The sequence below is a fragment of the Taeniopygia guttata genome, chromosome 1 (assembly GCF_048771995.1).
Source record: "Taeniopygia guttata chromosome 1, bTaeGut7.mat, whole genome shotgun sequence".
NCBI lineage: Eukaryota > Metazoa > Chordata > Aves > Passeriformes > Estrildidae > Taeniopygia > Taeniopygia guttata.
Window position 1 is genome coordinate 43,278,328 of NC_133024.1, and position 17,941 is coordinate 43,296,268.

Genomic DNA, 17,941 nt, shown 5'->3' on the forward strand with positions numbered 1-17,941 from the left:
CAGGGTAGTTCTTCATTGTGTACTGAATACAAATTACTTGTTTCAAGAAAAGAGCAGAACTAACCAGTTTAGAGAGTTACGTGACTTAGAAGGCTTCCCTTCTAATTATTTCATGTCAGTGCTGCTGTTCATCTGTTCCTTTTTGAAAAATACCCATCACTAAGCAAAGAGTGATTCCTGCCTGCAGTCTCTGCTGTAGTAGTGCTGGTGGTGGGACACTGCTGTGGCGCAGCAGGGATGCAGCTCCCCCAGGCTTGTGGAAAAGTGCTGGAAAATGATACAGAGAAGATTCTCTCATGTAGGTGCCATCTCTGGACATATGCCGAGGTTCCCTGGGGAAGGCGGATGTGTTGAAATGTTTGAACACAGACACTACTTTGGAGACTTACTTTGTGTATTTGAGCTGACAGTCATGACTGCTGTGAACCTGAAAGTGGAGAGAAAGGAGGAGTGTAAAGACAGTCCAAGGATTATGTGTTGAGAATATAAGTTCAAAAACATTGTTCTGCACTGTAGCTTTCTAGTTGGAATTTATTTAGCTGGTTTAGGTTTTTTTTGACGTGGCCAAAGACTTTTGGACAAGTATACTGGCATGTTTAATTCTCTCAGACTTCAGTAATTTCTTTTTACCCTGCTACTTTCCAGAATATAATGTATTTCAGTGTGTATTTTGCTTCTAGTGCTACCTACTTAGTAACTTAGTTTCTTTTCTGTTGTATTTTCATGTCTGTAACATGAATTACATTTAATGTAACAGTGTAGTTGTTTTATCCTGATACTAGTCTTCCCTATTGCTAAAATCGTGTCGATAATTGCGGCTAATAATAACTTGAAGAAACTTGTCTTTACAATAATTATTCTACATGTGTCATAGAAGAACAAATTAGAAAAGGAGAAGTGTAAGGTCTAGTTCTGAGACATATCCATTATAATTGAAATCTAATACATTAAAACAAAAGGTCTTTGAGTAGATTTAGAACTTCTGACCAATTTCTATGAGTTTTGTGTTTTCAATACTTCTGAACTGTGCTTGTGGCAGGAGCCATTTCCAGCACAAATTGCTTGGCTACAGTTACACAGGAATTTGAATGTCAGAATATATGCATCAATGTCTGCTAGTTTGGAACACAGGCTTACCCATTCACTGACCATAAAATGTGGGGCATTTAGGAAAGCCAAGAAAGAAAATGAAGTATTCTCGTGTGCATTATGTGAGAGTGCTGGTAAACGTAAGGTTCTGCTGGCTAAACGAGGCATACTGTATTGTTTGAGATCCTGGATGGCTTAAAAGAAATAAAAAATGACTGCATGAAATTGAGCCTTGATGTGACTGTTAGTGATCGGGAATGGTGAATGACTTAAGATGAACCTAAGAGTTATCTATCCCTTCTGTTGAAAACCAAGAATCAAATTCTCTGAAGTGTTGTAAAAAGCTTGGACCCACTCATTCCAGAGCCCAAAGGTCAGTGAGATTGTCTCAGTGCAAGGATCATGTCTGGCTGACTAACCTGGGACCTTGGTTTCCCCAGTTTTTGGCAACCATCCTACCTGGCCAGAGCCATAGAACATGGATATGCCCTAGCTGGTACAGAGAGGAACTGTGAGTTTTGGCACAGCTTGGACAGCTCTCTGTTTGTCAGACCACTCATAGCTTGCTCCACTGGCTCCCAGTCACTTTCCAGTATAGACTAAGACTTTTGTCTTGATCTTCAAAACAACTGTTGGATCGAACACCCTAGCAACATCAAAGGCTGTATTTGATTTTTGAACTGCCAGAAAAGTATTCCTCTGGGGAAATCTGGATGATGATATATCAGACCAATCATTCATCAGCTGGGGACAGTGTGTTGGGCTGGGGTACAGGCTATGAAAAAAGCCCAAACCTGTGAGGTGATCAGGTGAATCCAGAGTACGATATTTTAAAGGAAAGGCTATAAAACCGCTCTGTATATATAAATGGCTTCCATCATAAACATGATACAAAAGCAACTTCTGCTTTCATAAATTTGGAATGTTGTCAGATCTTACAAGATACTTCATTTTTAAATATCCTGTTATATGAGCCAGATTATGCTAAACTTTTGAAAATTGTGTACCTGTGTTGGGTAACCTCCCAGCAGCATTTAGAACTTACCTTTTCATGGCATTACGATCACAGGCATGACTTACTGGGAAAGGCCATAGTAGCAAAAACCAAAGGTGGCATAGCTCAAAAAGAACTGAGTATTGTGTAAGTGTGATGGACTCAAATTAACTGTGATCAAATTCTAAACAAACCTTAAGAGTTTTATTTCCAGCTAATTGGAAATATTCTCCCACTGTGCTTTGTAAAGTACTATCGACAGAACTGATAGGGCTTAAGCAATTATTTCTCCCCTCTCAACCTGGTTGCTAGAAACTGATAAATTGCCTAAAGGGTTCAAAAGTACAACTCTAGACAATTTAATTGGAGAGAAAAAACTTATTAAATTAGATATAAATGAAGTACCATAACAGATATGTATTTTAGAAATGAAATCTTGGTAAATACAATATTTTTCATGGTGTTTTTTTCAGTTCTCCTTTTTTTTCGGGGTTTTTTTTTTTGTTTTTGCCTCTTTTTGTTTGTTTGTTTGTTTGTTTGTTCTGATGATAGTCAGATAATTGCTACCTAAGTGCCTATTGCCTGGTAGAAATGAGGCATCATTCTGGTTTTTTTTTAACATTCGAGTCCCTTGGGTGTCTGAGGTACATCAGTTTCTTCATTTTAAGTTTCTCGTAGCCTGTGTAACTAATTTACCTGAGCTCCATCAGTTATTCAGGCCCCTTTAGGATAAGGGGAAGTTGTCATTGCGTCTTGTAACAAAGACAGAAGGTGAATTGGAGGTATTCTGTTGATAAACATGGCAAAAGCTCTAAAGGAGCCTGTCCTGTCTGTGTCACAGGGTGTATGTTTACCAAATTACTGCAGTAAGGTCAAATGTGATTGTTGACTTTGTACAGTGTGGAATGTTGAAGACAACAAGGTTTCCAAAACTTCCAGCACAGAAATTTTGCTGAATTTTTCTGAAATATTGAGTTTGCATAAGAAGACTCTCTTCTTCAGAGGGAGACTGTGTGAATGCAAAAATTATTGCATCTCAGTGTTATGTTCAAACTGAAGTCTTTGTGCAGGTTTCTGTTGAACTAGAATTAGAAAATACATGGGCTGGTGTGGTACAAAGAGAGAGCTTGTCATCCCTGAGCAGAGTGAAAAGATGGTTGCCACTGAATTCAGTTCTCCTGGCCAGCCTGATTTGATGTCTTTGATGTCCAGCATGGCAAGTTTCCTTCCACAGTTCAGCTTCACAATAAATACACCCTCCAAAGTGTGTGTTAATTGCAGACAGCCTTGGACGTAAAGTACAAGCCATCAAAATCTCTTCTTCTAATCTCTTTTGATGGCAATTACCTTAGGACAGGTCTAGTCCTCAGTCTGTAAATTACATCCTAGTTGTGTCTGAAGAACTTTTACATGTGTCATTTTGAACTATGATTTTACTTCTTTTCTCCAGCTCTTGTGGTGAGTAATGTGAAGTCACAAGGCTTCTTCTTCCTGACTGGCTGATATAAATTTGAAGTGAGAGAGGAAAAATAATGAGTTTCTGTTGTTCAGCTGTGGATGATAAATGTTCCTGCTCAGGTTCTTAACATTTTCAGGGTCTTAGAAATATTTTAATGAATACGTAAGCAGTGATACTTAAAGGAAATACAGCCTCATGATTCCTGATGAGAAAGAGGCATCTTTGCCAATTATTTCTTTTGCTATAGCAAGCATTATGTTTAACATGTCTCTGCATATTTTCTGCTGGACAAAATTAATATGAATGTGTAATTAAAGCAAGGGTTTGGTCTGTGTGTTATAATGGAGAATATTAATAAAAAGCCCAAGTTTTAAAAGACGACTGCCAATAAATGTTAGTATTACAGAACTCTGTTTCATGGTGTCATGCATACATACTAAAAATACATTATTTCATACAATAGCTTTGAATGCTACTTCTCTTTTATTCTTCTTTTTCAATATAAGATTGGTATGCACCGGCTATATGAAGATAATAGGTGCAGGTGGGAAGGACAAGTAAAGAGCAAATATTTAATGTTGTAAGAAATTAAAATAAACTATAATTTAATGCAGAACGATTTTCAGATAAGAAAATTCATTAGCGAAAAGGTGACCTTCAAAATAGTTTTCTGTGGAGTTAGTAATGCTCTATAATATTGTATTAAGAGATGAGCTTGAAGACATTTTTTTGTAAGCAAAACCCTGCAAAACCAAAACCAGCCTTCTTGTGAAGTGGTACCTGTTGCCTTTATAAAAGACAACCAGGGACCTGGTTCAGGGAACAGCACGGCAGCCTGGTCTCGGCCGGGCTGCTCGGGCTAATCAACAGACGCATACACCAATGTGGCAGACGGTTGAAAAGCGTTTATTATCCTATCTCGTGGGTTTAAATAGTTTTTAGGGGTCTTTGCTACGTCAGAGGGGGGTTGGGGGTCGTGGGGGTTAGTTGGGTAGTGGAAATTTACCAGGGCAGGTGTGGCTGCATTCTTCTGAGGCTTCTGGAGTTAGAAGATAGCGTGGGGGAGAGGGAGAGGGGGATGGGTCTATCTTTCCGTCACACCCCGTAATCTTCCGCTCGCCTGTCCCTTACCTACCACAGGTACCTGAAGTTCCTGAGATGCTCTTCTGTTGGTGGTTGTTACCTTCAGAAGCTTACAGTGCTGAAGAGTCTGACAATGCTTTTAATAATTTTATACACCCAGCTATATATATTTATATATACTTTTACTGGTATTTAAAGTAGTAAAGAACAAAATGTGTGTTCAGTATGTTTTTTCTCTGCCTTCGGATTGGAAATCTGGCTTTTGTCCCTTTTTTCTATTTGCTTTCAGTAAACTGCAGAAGTGTCACTGGTCAAGCAAGAATGGACTCTTGCAGTGGTGACTAATCTTACCCTTCTCCAGCTCATTGCCTTTCACTCACTGTATATGCAGATATAAAAGAGACCATTGGTATGGTTTCTGTTTGACTTTTAAATTTATTTTTATTGCAGGAAGGTACATGCGCATAAAGACTGTTCTTTAAAAACTTGATTATAGAAATGGTGTAAAAGCAAAACAAATTAACTTTAAATATATAATGATGTGAAGTTATTCATAGAATGAGAGATCATTTAAATGAGTACAATTTTAGAAACTCACCTGTGTGCATGTTGATTAGATATATAAACAAAAGGTAGCAATGTCTTTAATTATAATTTCTTGGAATTCGTTTTTGCTTTCCAGCATAAATATGCATGGACCTAGGGTTCACGTTGCTTAGAAATACCTGTAAGCTTTCTGTCTGCATTTCTGTGTGCATATACGATTGCATGTGCCCTCCAGTGTATATGGTTGCTTTTTGCCTGCTAGCAAAAATTTACAAAAGTGGTGTCATCAGTTCAGGATTAAGTGGAGCAGAACCTGTATCTACAAAATTAGCCAGCTTTTTTTTATTATCCAGTACTTTTATGGAGCAGCATCTTCTGTGCTCTCTTTGTTAAGGAATTAGTGAGGCACTGGCGCACCTTGGGGAAACTTGCCAATGCCATCAGCCCATCCTGAGATGTGCTGTGGGGACAGAGGGAGGCTGAGTCCCAGAGAGGAGGGATGAGGGGATCTGGGAAGATGCCTGAAGAACGTGTATCCCTTGCAGAGGATGGTTGAAACTCCCTTAGAGCAGTTAATTCAGGTTAAGCAGCTCTTCGGTTTTTAACTGCAAGGACACCCAGATGAGTTTTAAATCAGACTATTTCATAAATTCACCTAACAGCAGTAATTTATGTGTCCAGCTATGAGTATCTCTTTGCCAGTGTATTTCTGAGGGACAGTAAAGCTGCATATTTCTTAGACACTTGCTCTCAGATGGCTGTTCATTAGTTGCTGCCCAGATCTCTCCTTGATTTCACAGATTTAAGATTACAATATTGGAAAGTAGAATTTGAACATAAATCCTTGTGCTTCCTTTTTAAATAATGTTTCTTCAACTTTAACAAACAGCCTTGGAGGAGAGTGCTGATGATGACAGAAATGATTCTCTTTTCCTGGCTATAATGCTGGTGGTGTTTGACTGCATTTGAGGGCAGTGGTTTTTGTTACAGCCTCCCTATTAATGGGGTTATGACAAGTAACATGGACTGGTTTGCTTGTCTTGTAACTCTCCCTTTGTCACCTCACAGGCTGAAGAGGAAACTGTGGCCTTTCTTGATCACAGTGGAAGTGAAGAAGAGTTTGATCCAAGCACTCTCCCAGATCCTGATAAATACAAAGACTCTGATGCAGAGCAGGATTCAGAAAGTGAAGACAGCTATAGGTATGCACCATCTTCCATGTTCATTTTAAAATGATGTTTTTTATAAAGTGTTTTGTTTACATGTTAGGAATTCATCTTAACAGTCCATGGGATTTAGTATTTGACTTATAAAAGTTTGTGTGTTAGGTGCTGAACAGAAATCTGAGCTAAAGGCTATTATTTTCTTTTGTGAAGTTGTATAAGAATGATTTTTGAGTCTATATTGAAGGGATCTTGGTGAGACTGTTTCACCTGCAAAAATCTTGATTAATATCCTGGAGGTTTCATATGTTTTTGTGGTGGGTATAACCTCTCTGGATGCCCAGTGCCCACCAAAGCCACTCTATCACTGACCTCCTCAGCTGGACAGGGAAGATAAAATGTAGTGAACAGTTCAGGGGTTGAGATAACACCAGGAGAGAGATTCCTCACCAGCTACTGTCATGGATGAAGCAGATGCAACTTGTGAAAAAATGTATTTATTTATTGCCAATCACGTGACAGTAGGGTAATGAGAAATAAACCCAAATCTTAAAACACCTTTTCCCCACATCTCTCTTCTTCCCCAGATTAACTTAAAATTTCTTCTACATCCTCATCCTCAGTGGCACAGAAGGATAGGGAATGGAGGTTGCAGTCAGTTCATCACATGTTGTTTCTGCCACTCCTTTCTCCTCAGGATAGGATCCTTTCCCTGCTCCCATGTGGGGTCTCTCCCACAGGGGGCTTCTTCCACAATCTTCTTTCCTGTGGGATGCAATTCTTCATGAACTATTCCAGTGTGGGTCCCTTCTAAGGCATACAGTACTTCAGGAACACATTCCTCCAGTGTGGACTCAAGTCCTGCCAGCAAATGTGAATGTGCTTCAGCATGGGCTCTTCTCTCCACTGGGCCACAGGTCCTGCCAGGATCCTGCTTCAGCATTGGCTTCCCAAGGGATCACAGTCTTCTGGGGCTCCATGGGCTGCAGGGGGCACAGCTGCCTCACCATGGGCTGTGGGGGAGTCTGCTCTGGCACCTGGAGCACCTCATGCCCTTCCTTTTGCACTGACCTGGGGGGATCTGCAGGGCTGTTCCTCTCACATATTCTCACTGCTCTCCCTGGCTGCTTTTGTGCTGTTTTTTCCTCTTTTTAACTATGCTATCCCAGAGGCACTCCCACTATCACTGATGGGCTCAGCCTTGGCCAGTGGTAGGTCTGTCCTGTTTCAGAAATGCATTTGACTTCTGGCACATTGCAGGTTCTTTCTGTGTGGAAGGAAAAATGTTGAAGTGATTTAAGGCTTCCATGATCCCTTTGCACCTGTGCTGTATTAAATAAATTTGAGTATGGTAAAACTTGCTAAGTTCTATGATTCAGTATTGTTCAGACTCTTCAAGACTCAAGTGAAGTGGACTCTCAGTAGAAGTAACTGTATAATAATAAATTAAATTAATTCAAATCAGTGTTTATAATTGTATGAACCAGAAGAATTTGTTTCATGTAGTTTAATAGAAAAGCACAGGGTGGGAATGAGGATCTGTAGTTGATGCCAAGATACTGTGGGAGGATGAAGGGATGTCCCATGAAGTCCTGTATCGTTCACTGCAACAAGAAGGCCACTTCAGTGATTCTGACAATGTATCATGTAACAGATGGAAAAGGATGATCTTGACACCTCAATGGGAGCGTAGACATCTAAGTTCGTAAAGCTCTTGCTTTTCACATCTGAACTGGGTTAATCCTAGGGGCTAGATTATCCTTACCTGTGTGTCACTGTGTGTTGTGGAGTCAGTATGCAGGACTGGGTGTAGGACATGGATTTAAGGACTGATAGCCCTAACCACCTATGGCTGGTGGCCATGTCCCCTGGAGCCTGTTCACCAGTGAATGCCAATAGAACTGACAAGGATGGGGAAAAGCATTGCTTTTTCTGAGCAGCAGTAAATCACTCCTTCTTTTTGTGAGGGGAGTATGTATTCATATATCACGTTTTGTATTGATCCTTTCCTCAGAATGTCAGCTAGACTCAAGATTAGCTGCACGTTAAGAATAAAAGTTGACAGAGATGGACAGATTTTTGGCAGTGGCAGTAAGTGCAGACTTTGGTTGGATCAGTGTCTGATCTGGCCCCCCCTAAAGTCAGGTCATGTGCTCTTAAGGAGAGCAAGGACTCAAAGAAAGTCAAGGTCCTTGATAATCTGCCCTTCCTGTGGAGTAGATTAGGAAAGAAAGAACATACACTGAAGGAAACCAGGAAAGTTTCCTTATGTCTAGACATACCTACACTGAGCATCAAAGCTGCCTTTGAAGCTGGAGAATGTTGAAGAAATGTGGTTTCATGAACACTGCTTACTGGAAAGAGTCCTTGGCCTGTCTTACTGCACCAAAATATTGAGACATTGCCCAGAAGAGTTTTAGCTGGCACCATCCAAAGTTGCAGCAGTTTTGGACAATCTCACAGTTGTGGGCCAATACTTGTGCTCACACTGTGCCCAAATCCATTTAGCCTGTAACAACATGACTGATATTCCCTGGGCAGGCCATGGCCAGCACAGGATTGTCCATCACGTGCTGCTCTGTCACCGGAGTCACCAGTGGTGCTGCCTTCCTGCACACCCTGCTCGGGCACCCTTAGAAACAGAAAGGCTGTTTGCAGCTGCTCCAAAGTCAGCTTCGATGCTCACTGTAGGTATGTCTGGTGATGTGCTCCAAGCACCCTGTAGATGGCTTTTGAGAAGGAGCGAGATACAATGAAGGGAATTAATTTGAGGCTGTTAAATCAACACTCATGCCTCATGCAGATATCTTAGAATTGCTATTGAATTGTATGAGGAGTTGCTTTTGGGGCTAGAAAATATCAGCTGAGAGTAGCAGACAGTAAAATTGAGCTTTGAGATTAGAAAACGCAACTCTATTCTGTTTTTTATTTCCAAAATCCAGAAATTTTGTTCAAAGAGTTGGATTAAAATAGAAATATGTTGGGCTACACTAGCTGCTCCTTGCTTTAAGAGGGGAAAAATGCTTCTAATAGTAAGTATGAGACCAAGGGTGTCTTCCTTCAGGAGTCTTTAAAAAGAGACCTGTCTGTCCATGGTTTCAGAAGTCAAAACCATTGTTAATCTTCTCTCTGTCCTCCCACAGAATTTTTTTAACTGGGGGAACTGTACAAATCATGAGTTAAATTTGCCTTTGCATAAAAATTCCCTTCCAGCCATACCTCTATAAGCAGAGTAATTAAAGACTTCAGGCATGTAATATGAGATTAATTTTTGTATATCTAGCAATATTCATCATATTTGGTTTAAGGCTATCAAATGTAAATTGTTAATGAGGTGAAAAATCTAAGAATATAGAACAGGGCGAAGGAAAAGCAGCTGGATTTCTTAAATATTCATTTTGCAGTCAGATTGAGTTTTTGGTATTTCTTATTCTTCAACCTCTTTAAATAAAAGTGTGGAGGAAGAGGAAAGTTCTGACTGACCTCATCATTATCTTCTTTAAATCTTTAATGGGTGTGACTGATCACATTAACTCCTAGATCAGCATGGAGAAGATTGTGGACATTAGGGGAAATATCTTAGTTCTGGTACTGTTTTCTTTGTGACTTTATGGACAGTCACCTGGTGACAAGTGTGCAAGTTAGTACTCAGTGCTACTTTGTTGTGTGCCTTCCTTTATTTATGAAAATTATGGGCAAATTGCAGTTGTTTACAGCTTCTTCTTACAGCAGGATGCTGATGTTGATCTGCTAAGTTTTGGGTCATTCTTGATGAGGTTGACATTACATTGTCTTTTGAGATGATTTATCAGCAAATCATGGTGCTCCTTCTAAAATGGCTTATTCAGGTCATATCTGTGACTTTGTGAAGGCCAGAACTTAATATTGTGATGGCCAGAAAAGCATCATAGGAGAGACATTATAAAAGGTCTCAGTTTAAAAGCCTTGGTCATTCTGATTAGCTGCAAAATTGGATGCTGAGATATTTAATTGCTCTTTATAGAGGCTTACCTATTCAGTTTTAGAGGTGTTTTGATTTATATCAGTGTAATGGCTAGTAAGGGAATCATAGAATCATTTAGGGTAAAAAAGACTCTTAAGATCAAACTGTTAACCCAGCAGTGCCAAGTCCCACTAGACCATGTCCCTCAGTGCCACACGTACAAGTCTTCTAAATACCTCCAGGAATGGTGACTTCAGCACCTCCCTGGTCAACCTGTTCTAGGACTTGACAGCAAGCCTTTTGGTGAAGAAATATTTCCTGTTTTCCAATCTAAACCTCTACTGGTGCAACTTGAGGCCATTTCCTCATGTCCGTCACTTGCTACCTGGGAGAAGAGGCTGACCCCACCTGGCCACACCCTTCTTTCAGGCAGCTGTAGACAGTGATGAGGTTTCCCCTGAGCCTCCTTTTCTCCAGGCTGAGCACCCCCAGCTCCCTCAGCTGCTCCTCACAGCACTTGTGCCCCAGACCCTTCCCCAGCCCCGCTGCCCCTCTCTGGACACGCTCCAGCCCCTCAATGTCCTTCTTGCAGTGAGGGGCCCAGAACTGAGCACAGGATTGGAGCTGTGGCCTCAGCAGTGCTGAGTACAGGGGGACGGTCACTGCCCTGCTCCTGCTGGCCACAGCAGTGCTGATCCAGGCCAGGGTGCCATCGGCCTTCTTGGCCACCTGGGCACACCCTGGATCATGCTCAGCTGCTGTTAACCAGCACACCCAGGCCCTTTTTTGCCAGGCAGCTTCCCAGCCACTGCCCCCAGCCTGCAGCTCTGCCTGGGCTTGTTGTGACCCCAGTGCAGAACCTGACCTTAGCCTTGCTGAACCTCCTAGAGGTGGCCTCAGCCCATTCATCCAGCCTGTCCAGATCTAGAAAATAACACAGCACAATATATTTTAATTACCATTTTTATATGCTGTAGCATTCTGACAGCAAGTAAGGAAGAAGCTGCACTGGGCTTTATGGAAGGGACTGCAGTAATTAATCTTCATTAGGATTGCTGCCATGGCCTTGTGAATTAAAATTTATTACATGGAAAAAGTTTTCGGCACAGCATGTTTGATTAGCAAAATGCCACTATTTATTGGAAAAAATATTCTTAACTTTTCTGAACTGTATTTTACTAGCAGATTCATTCATTATTCCTGTACGTTTCTTTGGGAAAGAGCTTGTGTGCTTTATTGCAGCCTGGAAATTTGACTCATGGCCTATAGTTCAGTGGCAAGGGCGGTTTGTTTCCAGAGGATTGCTGGTAAACCTATGCTCCAAAGCATTCTTTGGTAAATGTTAAGTGAAGCAGAGCCTGTCTAGAGATCTTGCCAGGACCACGTTGTTTAAACAACAGCTACTTGGCTGTGCACATTTCAAATGGCTGATTCTCAAGCATTTAAAATATAAACCTTATATCTTGTTAAGACATTTGTGTCTGTGGGAAATGATAAAAGGACTGGCTCTGCAGGGTGGCAGGCCTTCAGTTAATGGAGACTGAGGAGGAATTCATTTGACAGTAAGTGCAGAAGTTATTCCCATATAGGTGCTTTTGCACACTCAGTTCTTTCAGATATGGAGATGAGAGTTATGCCTGTTACAACTCCTCCAAAGAGCTTTCTGTCCATACAGATAAGGAAAAGCGCAGGATATCATCCTGAATGAGCACAGGATATCTCTGAGCATCATGGTGCCACACATTTTTCACCTCCCTTTTAAAATTGCTATGGTCACCTTTTGTAAAAGCTACAACTCTGACTCCTCCTTCAGAGTAATACAGCCCCTTTCCACACTGCCCAAACCAGCGCTGGCGAAACTCTATCCTGGAGGAACCGGGATGGGGGTTGGACTTGCTGTTCTTCAAAGGTCCCTTTCAACCCAATCATTCTGTGGACAGTCAGTCTGTCTTTCTTCTGCATCTCAAAATCAGGAACATCTTAATACGCATGTTTCACATGATTCTCTGTTTACCTTCCGAAGCTGTTGTTATCAAATACTGTTTTGCATCTACTTTTTGTACATCATTGAAAACACAACTATTTAACTCTATTTGTTGCTTGTTGGTTTTGCTGCTGCTGCTTCCTGTGTTATACTTTCCTCTTTATTCACTTCTCCAGTTCACAGCCCAGCTGGGGTCAAATTAGTGTGAAAATACACTTGCCTAGGTGTAGATGCATCTTCTGTTTACACTGCTAATCAAGCTGCACAATTCCTCAGTAACAGTAAGAAGCAGATTGACTCAGTAGAATCATCCCACAAATCTTATGAAAATCCATCAAATCCATCATAATTGTGTAGATGTACTTTTGTTTGTGGAAAAAACTGAGGAATCTCACAGTTCAGTTCCTTCTAAATGTGTTTTATATTTAAATGTTTTACCTTATAGATATCTAGACCTATGGGTCTCTGAAACTCCAGAAGTGATTATAATTTTTGGTGTTTAAAATCTGCTGTTTCATAGCTTGTAGGTACAAATGCATAGCTTGTGAGGTTTCTGCAGTGGTTAATTGCTAAGATGTTTTTAACTAATGTCCTAGATGAAGCATTAGTCAATTATGAATGCAAACTGGGCTTCAGAGTCCATTCAAAGACTGGAAATAATTGGCTCTTTTGCAAACAAGCTAAAATGCTTTTACTTAATGAGGCCTTTCTTGAGCTTTTAAAGTGAACCCCTACAGTCTGTCCTGATCAAAGCGAACACCATGAAATCCAGCCCAGACCCACACTGTCTGCTTGGAAAAGTGAGAATTCTTTCTGCTTCCGTATATTTTCATATCCTGTCAGTATAGCTTCAGCATTTATGGAATATCTTAAGCATTACAGAGAGAAATATGAGAGTCCTTTCCCCAGAAAAGGAATAAAATGTTGGTAATGAGCCCTGAAAAACCGCCCCCATGCAAATGACAGCTCAAAGCCAGTAAAGTTGCTATATCCTGTGAATTATAGGATGAGTGAGTATTTGGAGCAATCATCATCTATTCATGGAATTACTGAATGTTTTTGGTTGGAAGCGACCTTCAGATCATCTAGATGCAGCAGTCCCTCTCATGGACAGGGAGGCCTTTCACTTGACCACATTTCTTTACACTCTTTTCATCTTTTCTCTTGGGTAGGCAGAGAAGAACAATATAAAGGGAAGGGTATTACATTTGCCTTAATTGTGGAAATTCAGAGTGTTTCTTACAGGATTTCCCTCCTTCCTCTGGGCTGTAATGAGCAGGCAGGAGATGGCACCATTCTTCTGTGAAAGGTGGGATGGATGAGAGAGGGATGCAGGTCATACTTGTGCAGCCCACCAGTACAAGGCCATCAGATCTCCTGTAATAATTTCTTCATCTCTGTGGAAGAGCAGCCAGAAAGCACAGTGTACAAGCTGCACTGTGCTGCTGATCCCTCTCAGACAGCATCTGGGGACTTGCTGAAAACTGCTGTGTTTGGGGTTAATGTTTGGGTTAGGCTGGTTTCCAGTGAATGGTGAAACCAGCATTTTACAGACTGTTAACTAGTCCTAGTAATGAGAAAAAATAAGGTGGGCAGCTGAAGGTGGGCTGAATTGGGCATTAGGTTCCTTTGCTGTGTTGATTCTAAGGACAGTATTCCCCAGTTAGAGCTATTTATTGTAACTGCTGTTTATAATCGTTAAGTGTCTTAACAGTATTTCTGAATGGAACAGTTCACAAGCATTACATTTACACTTAAGCAATTTTAAAAACTATGGAGAAAAAAAATTTATTTTTGAAACTCTTTTTTTCAGTTTCTTGCTGAAACGGAATTTTCTGAGTAGAAATATGACAAATTTTAATTGAAAATCTGAATTTTAACCGACTTCTCTAGAAATGCCTGAACTCCATTTCTGAAGTTCCATTTCAATTTTTGTTATATTTTAAAAAATACAAATGTGAAAAGCTGAGAATGCTGTTTGTTCCAATTAGCTTGTTTGGATGGAATGATTTAGAGTGTGGATATTTGCATTTTGCTAGTTTTGAGTTATGAATCCTACCATACAGTGTACAGTAACCAGCTCTTCATAATCTGGTTCACAGATATACCTTAGAATAAATTTTATTAGATTGCTTTAAACTTAGATGAGAAGATTTATAACATCTTTTCTATGTTTTGGACAAAAAACACATGAAGATACATGAAAGCTCTGTCTTTCCTCAATTGTTATCACATGGCCATGTGGTAGAAGCCGGGGTGATAAAACAAATTGGCAGCTGCTTCATCCAGATAGAAGGCTGCAAAAGGCAGTTCGTTCGAGTTTAAAAAAAACCAGAAAAAATAGGAATTCACCAGGGAAAATTACTGGGTTTGGGCTTTTCCTCTTCCTCTCATGGCAAAGAGGTGTTTAGTAGCTTCCAAGGGAAATGTCTGAAATGGGAAAGAGTGATCAGATGAGATAGTCCCAGATTAAAACTGTATTAAATGTAGGATTTGCCAATGAAAGGACGGTTCTTATATTTTTATTTTTGGTGCATATTTCTTGTAGGCAAGATCTTGAATGCATGTCAAGGTCCACTGACACATTGTGAAATCAGTTTTGTCAAGTTGTCTGTTGCTGTATTAGGCAGCAAATATTAGATAAGACTTATAGCAAAATCCTGATACACTGTAATCAATTAAGACAGCAGAATATCCACCACCACCTCGGTCTGAGAGCAGCTCTAATTTAGACATTCAGAGTTTATCAGCTTCCATTGCTTCACCCTTTTGAATTGTAATTTTGTTTGCTCTTATCTTGACACAAATTTGCCTTGTTTAAAAGGAATTGTTAGATTACATGATGATATTGATTACCACAGTTGTTAAAAAGACTAATTGATTTTTTTCTGCAGTGAACTTGAGGAGAAGATTGGAAGAAAGAAGAGAAACTATAGCAACAGTGCCATAGCAGAAGAAATGCCACGGAAAAGAAAGAAGATGCAATTCAGCCAAGAGGAGGACCCCTGTTTGCCGTTAGATACTGGGCTTTCTCTGGCAGAGGATGAAGAGCTTGTATTGCATCTGCTCAACAGTCACAACTAATTATTTTTTTCTGCAGGTTTTCTTCTCTGGGACATTTTGTCAGTAGTTTACACAAAACGAATTTGGCATCTGAGCAGTGAATGTAGATAAATGAGTTCCACGTGCAATGGGATTGCCTTAGATTGGGTCATAGGTTATAGACAATATTTGATTTATAAGGTCTTCTAATGAACTTTTCAACCTGAATCCCCAGGTGTCATTTTGCAATAGCATGTTCATAATTTTAAATCTTCAAGTTTTGAAACAATTACCTTCTTTTATTTTCATCTTGCTTTAAATGAAAACAGGATGTTCCTTTCTTAACCATTTTTTACTTTGGAAGATATATGTGTACTAAAATTTTTAAGGAAGAAATACTGTTGGCAGCGCAGACCATATTACTTAAAAATAAAGTATGTACTTTCTTCTATGTATAAGGCGCATATTTTAAGAATATTTAAATAAAAATTTCTAGAGCCATGATGTAAGCTTAATGGTGTCTGTTTCAGCTTTGTTATGAAAGCTTATATTTATCCTTCAGGTATCACTTCTGTTATGATTCTGTCACTGGTGTTAGGCAATTCAGAAAACAACTTCTAGAAGCTAAAACTGAGTTTTGTATTTGATTCCCATATGAGTGGGAACACATTGTCTCATAGTTGTATCTGTTTTGTCTTCCCATATGAGCATATTAAATACTCCTTTTTTGTCAGTATCGCATTTCTTTTTTTGTCACAGGAATCTATCATCACCTATTCAGTACATCCCTTTCCTCCTCTCTCTATACTCCATGCTATCTTTTAGCTCAGTTACCCAAAACTGAAAATATACTGCAAATTCTTGCCTCCAAATGTTTCTTCCACTGTTCTGCCAGCAGGCAGGGTATCATAAAAACAATATTATAGGCAGAGCACATCTGCCATCTGCTCCTTCCTGACAACGTGGAATGAGAAGAAATGACAGAGTTTCACAAACAGCTAAACATGAAAGATGGGACCTGCTTGGCAGCTGATGCACAGTGTTTGTTTAGTGTACAGTGCCACAGCAGGCTTGGAAAATGTTGTGATCTGGGACCAGCATCACTGATGAATCTGTTAATGAAGAAGGATCTGCTGTGGTGCTGCTGTGACTGGTGCACGTGTCCCATGTGCCATCGTATGAATGGCTGCCGTGAATGTAATGAGCAGCCTCAGCAAAATATCTGTCTGTGCTAGGATAGCAGAGCTCCTGCTCCTGTAGCTGTGAAGGAAGGCAGAAAACTGCAGTGCAGAGAGCTCCACCAGCAGAAAGCTGTTCAAAGATGATTTGGGTATGGACAACAATACATACAGTGGTGTGTACTTCTTGGAGATCTTCAGAGATCCATAGTGTACTTGGTGATGGTCAGTTGTCTTGTACATCACCTGATGTCTCTCAAATCAAAGCTTTGCTCTAGGAAGCATGAACATATGTTGTTGAGGCAAGCAAGTAAAAATCAAAAGACTTACTGTTTCTGACTAGAATATTCTTATTTGTATGCTGAAAAGAGAAGAGAGAGATATTCTTACCTACTAAACAGTAAGACTAAAATTTAAGTTATTCATGTTGGAAGTATTGTGGTGCAGTTCTTACCTTGTGATGATTTTTTAATTGTCTGCATAAAAATAATTTTTCAAGTGCTTTTACTTTTGTATTTTTGGATAATGAAATTTCTAATGTATTCGTGTTGTTTGACGTAGAGCCAGTGTTTCTTAAATCCTTATGACGTTTGCTCATCTACTTGAAATATGTTGGTCCCTGAGGGTATGGTGTAAAGAATGAAGCCATGTGAAAAAGAGGGAAAGGGCTTAAGGCAGATGCTCTGTGCCACAAGTGTATGTAAGAACAGGTAACTGCTGCATATGCTAGAAATGGTAAGACAAAAAGTCCAGCATTCAGCATTTTTGAGAAGCAGCTGTGGTTCTGGGTTATCATTCCTGTCAGCTATAAGTCTGCTTTAAGGGGTCCTCACTAGCCCTGCTTTTAGCGGTGTTTTTCTGGTCTAAGAAAAGAAGCACAAATAGACAAAACAAGTAGCAGTCTCAGGACTGATTTGACTGAAGGATGTTTTCCAGAGAGCTTGTTTCAATTCACATGTGGGGACCTCTCAATCTGATGCCAAAAAACCTGGCATGTGTGTCCAGGGCTAATGGGCGGGTGGAGCAGGGCTGGCTGGGCATGCCACCCATCATCTATCTCTTTTTCCCCTGATCCCAGGCATGCCACTGTAGCATCAGAATAAATCCCAGACTTTTGTAAGGTTGTACTTCATAAGCATTAGAGTCCCAGCTTTACACAGGAGAAGTGGAAGCACGGAAATCATAGGCAAAGGTTTCCTTGATTACTTTATGTAGTTGATCTACAACTCCTAAATCACTTGTGGTTTACCAAGAGCAGCCTCCCACTTGGCATCTGAACTGCCTTCTGTGCAGAATTGTAACCTTCAAGTGTTGCACTGGCTGCTGGGATGGGTTTCAGGCTTCTTCACCCCTGTAATTGCAGCCTATAGAAAACCCATTTGGAGACTCCTTCAGGAGGGGTAGAAGAATCTCATTAAGGTGCTGAGTATTTTCCAAGGCCATTGGCCAGGAGATATTCT

General features: G+C 40.3%; 1 protein-coding gene across 1 annotated transcript in view; it reads left to right on the forward strand.

The window, feature by feature from the left end:
- Positions 1–15,818, forward strand: part of DDX10 (DEAD-box helicase 10) — a 153,535-nt gene extending 137,717 nt beyond the window's left edge. The window contains exons 17-18 of the mRNA XM_030270460.4: positions 6,240–6,373; positions 15,156–15,818. Of these exons, the coding sequence (XP_030126320.4) occupies positions 6,240–6,373; positions 15,156–15,345 (324 nt within the window). The 3' untranslated portion in view covers positions 15,346–15,818. The remainder of the gene's footprint in view (positions 1–6,239; positions 6,374–15,155) is intronic.
- The last annotated feature ends 2,123 nt before the right edge of the window (positions 15,819–17,941 follow it).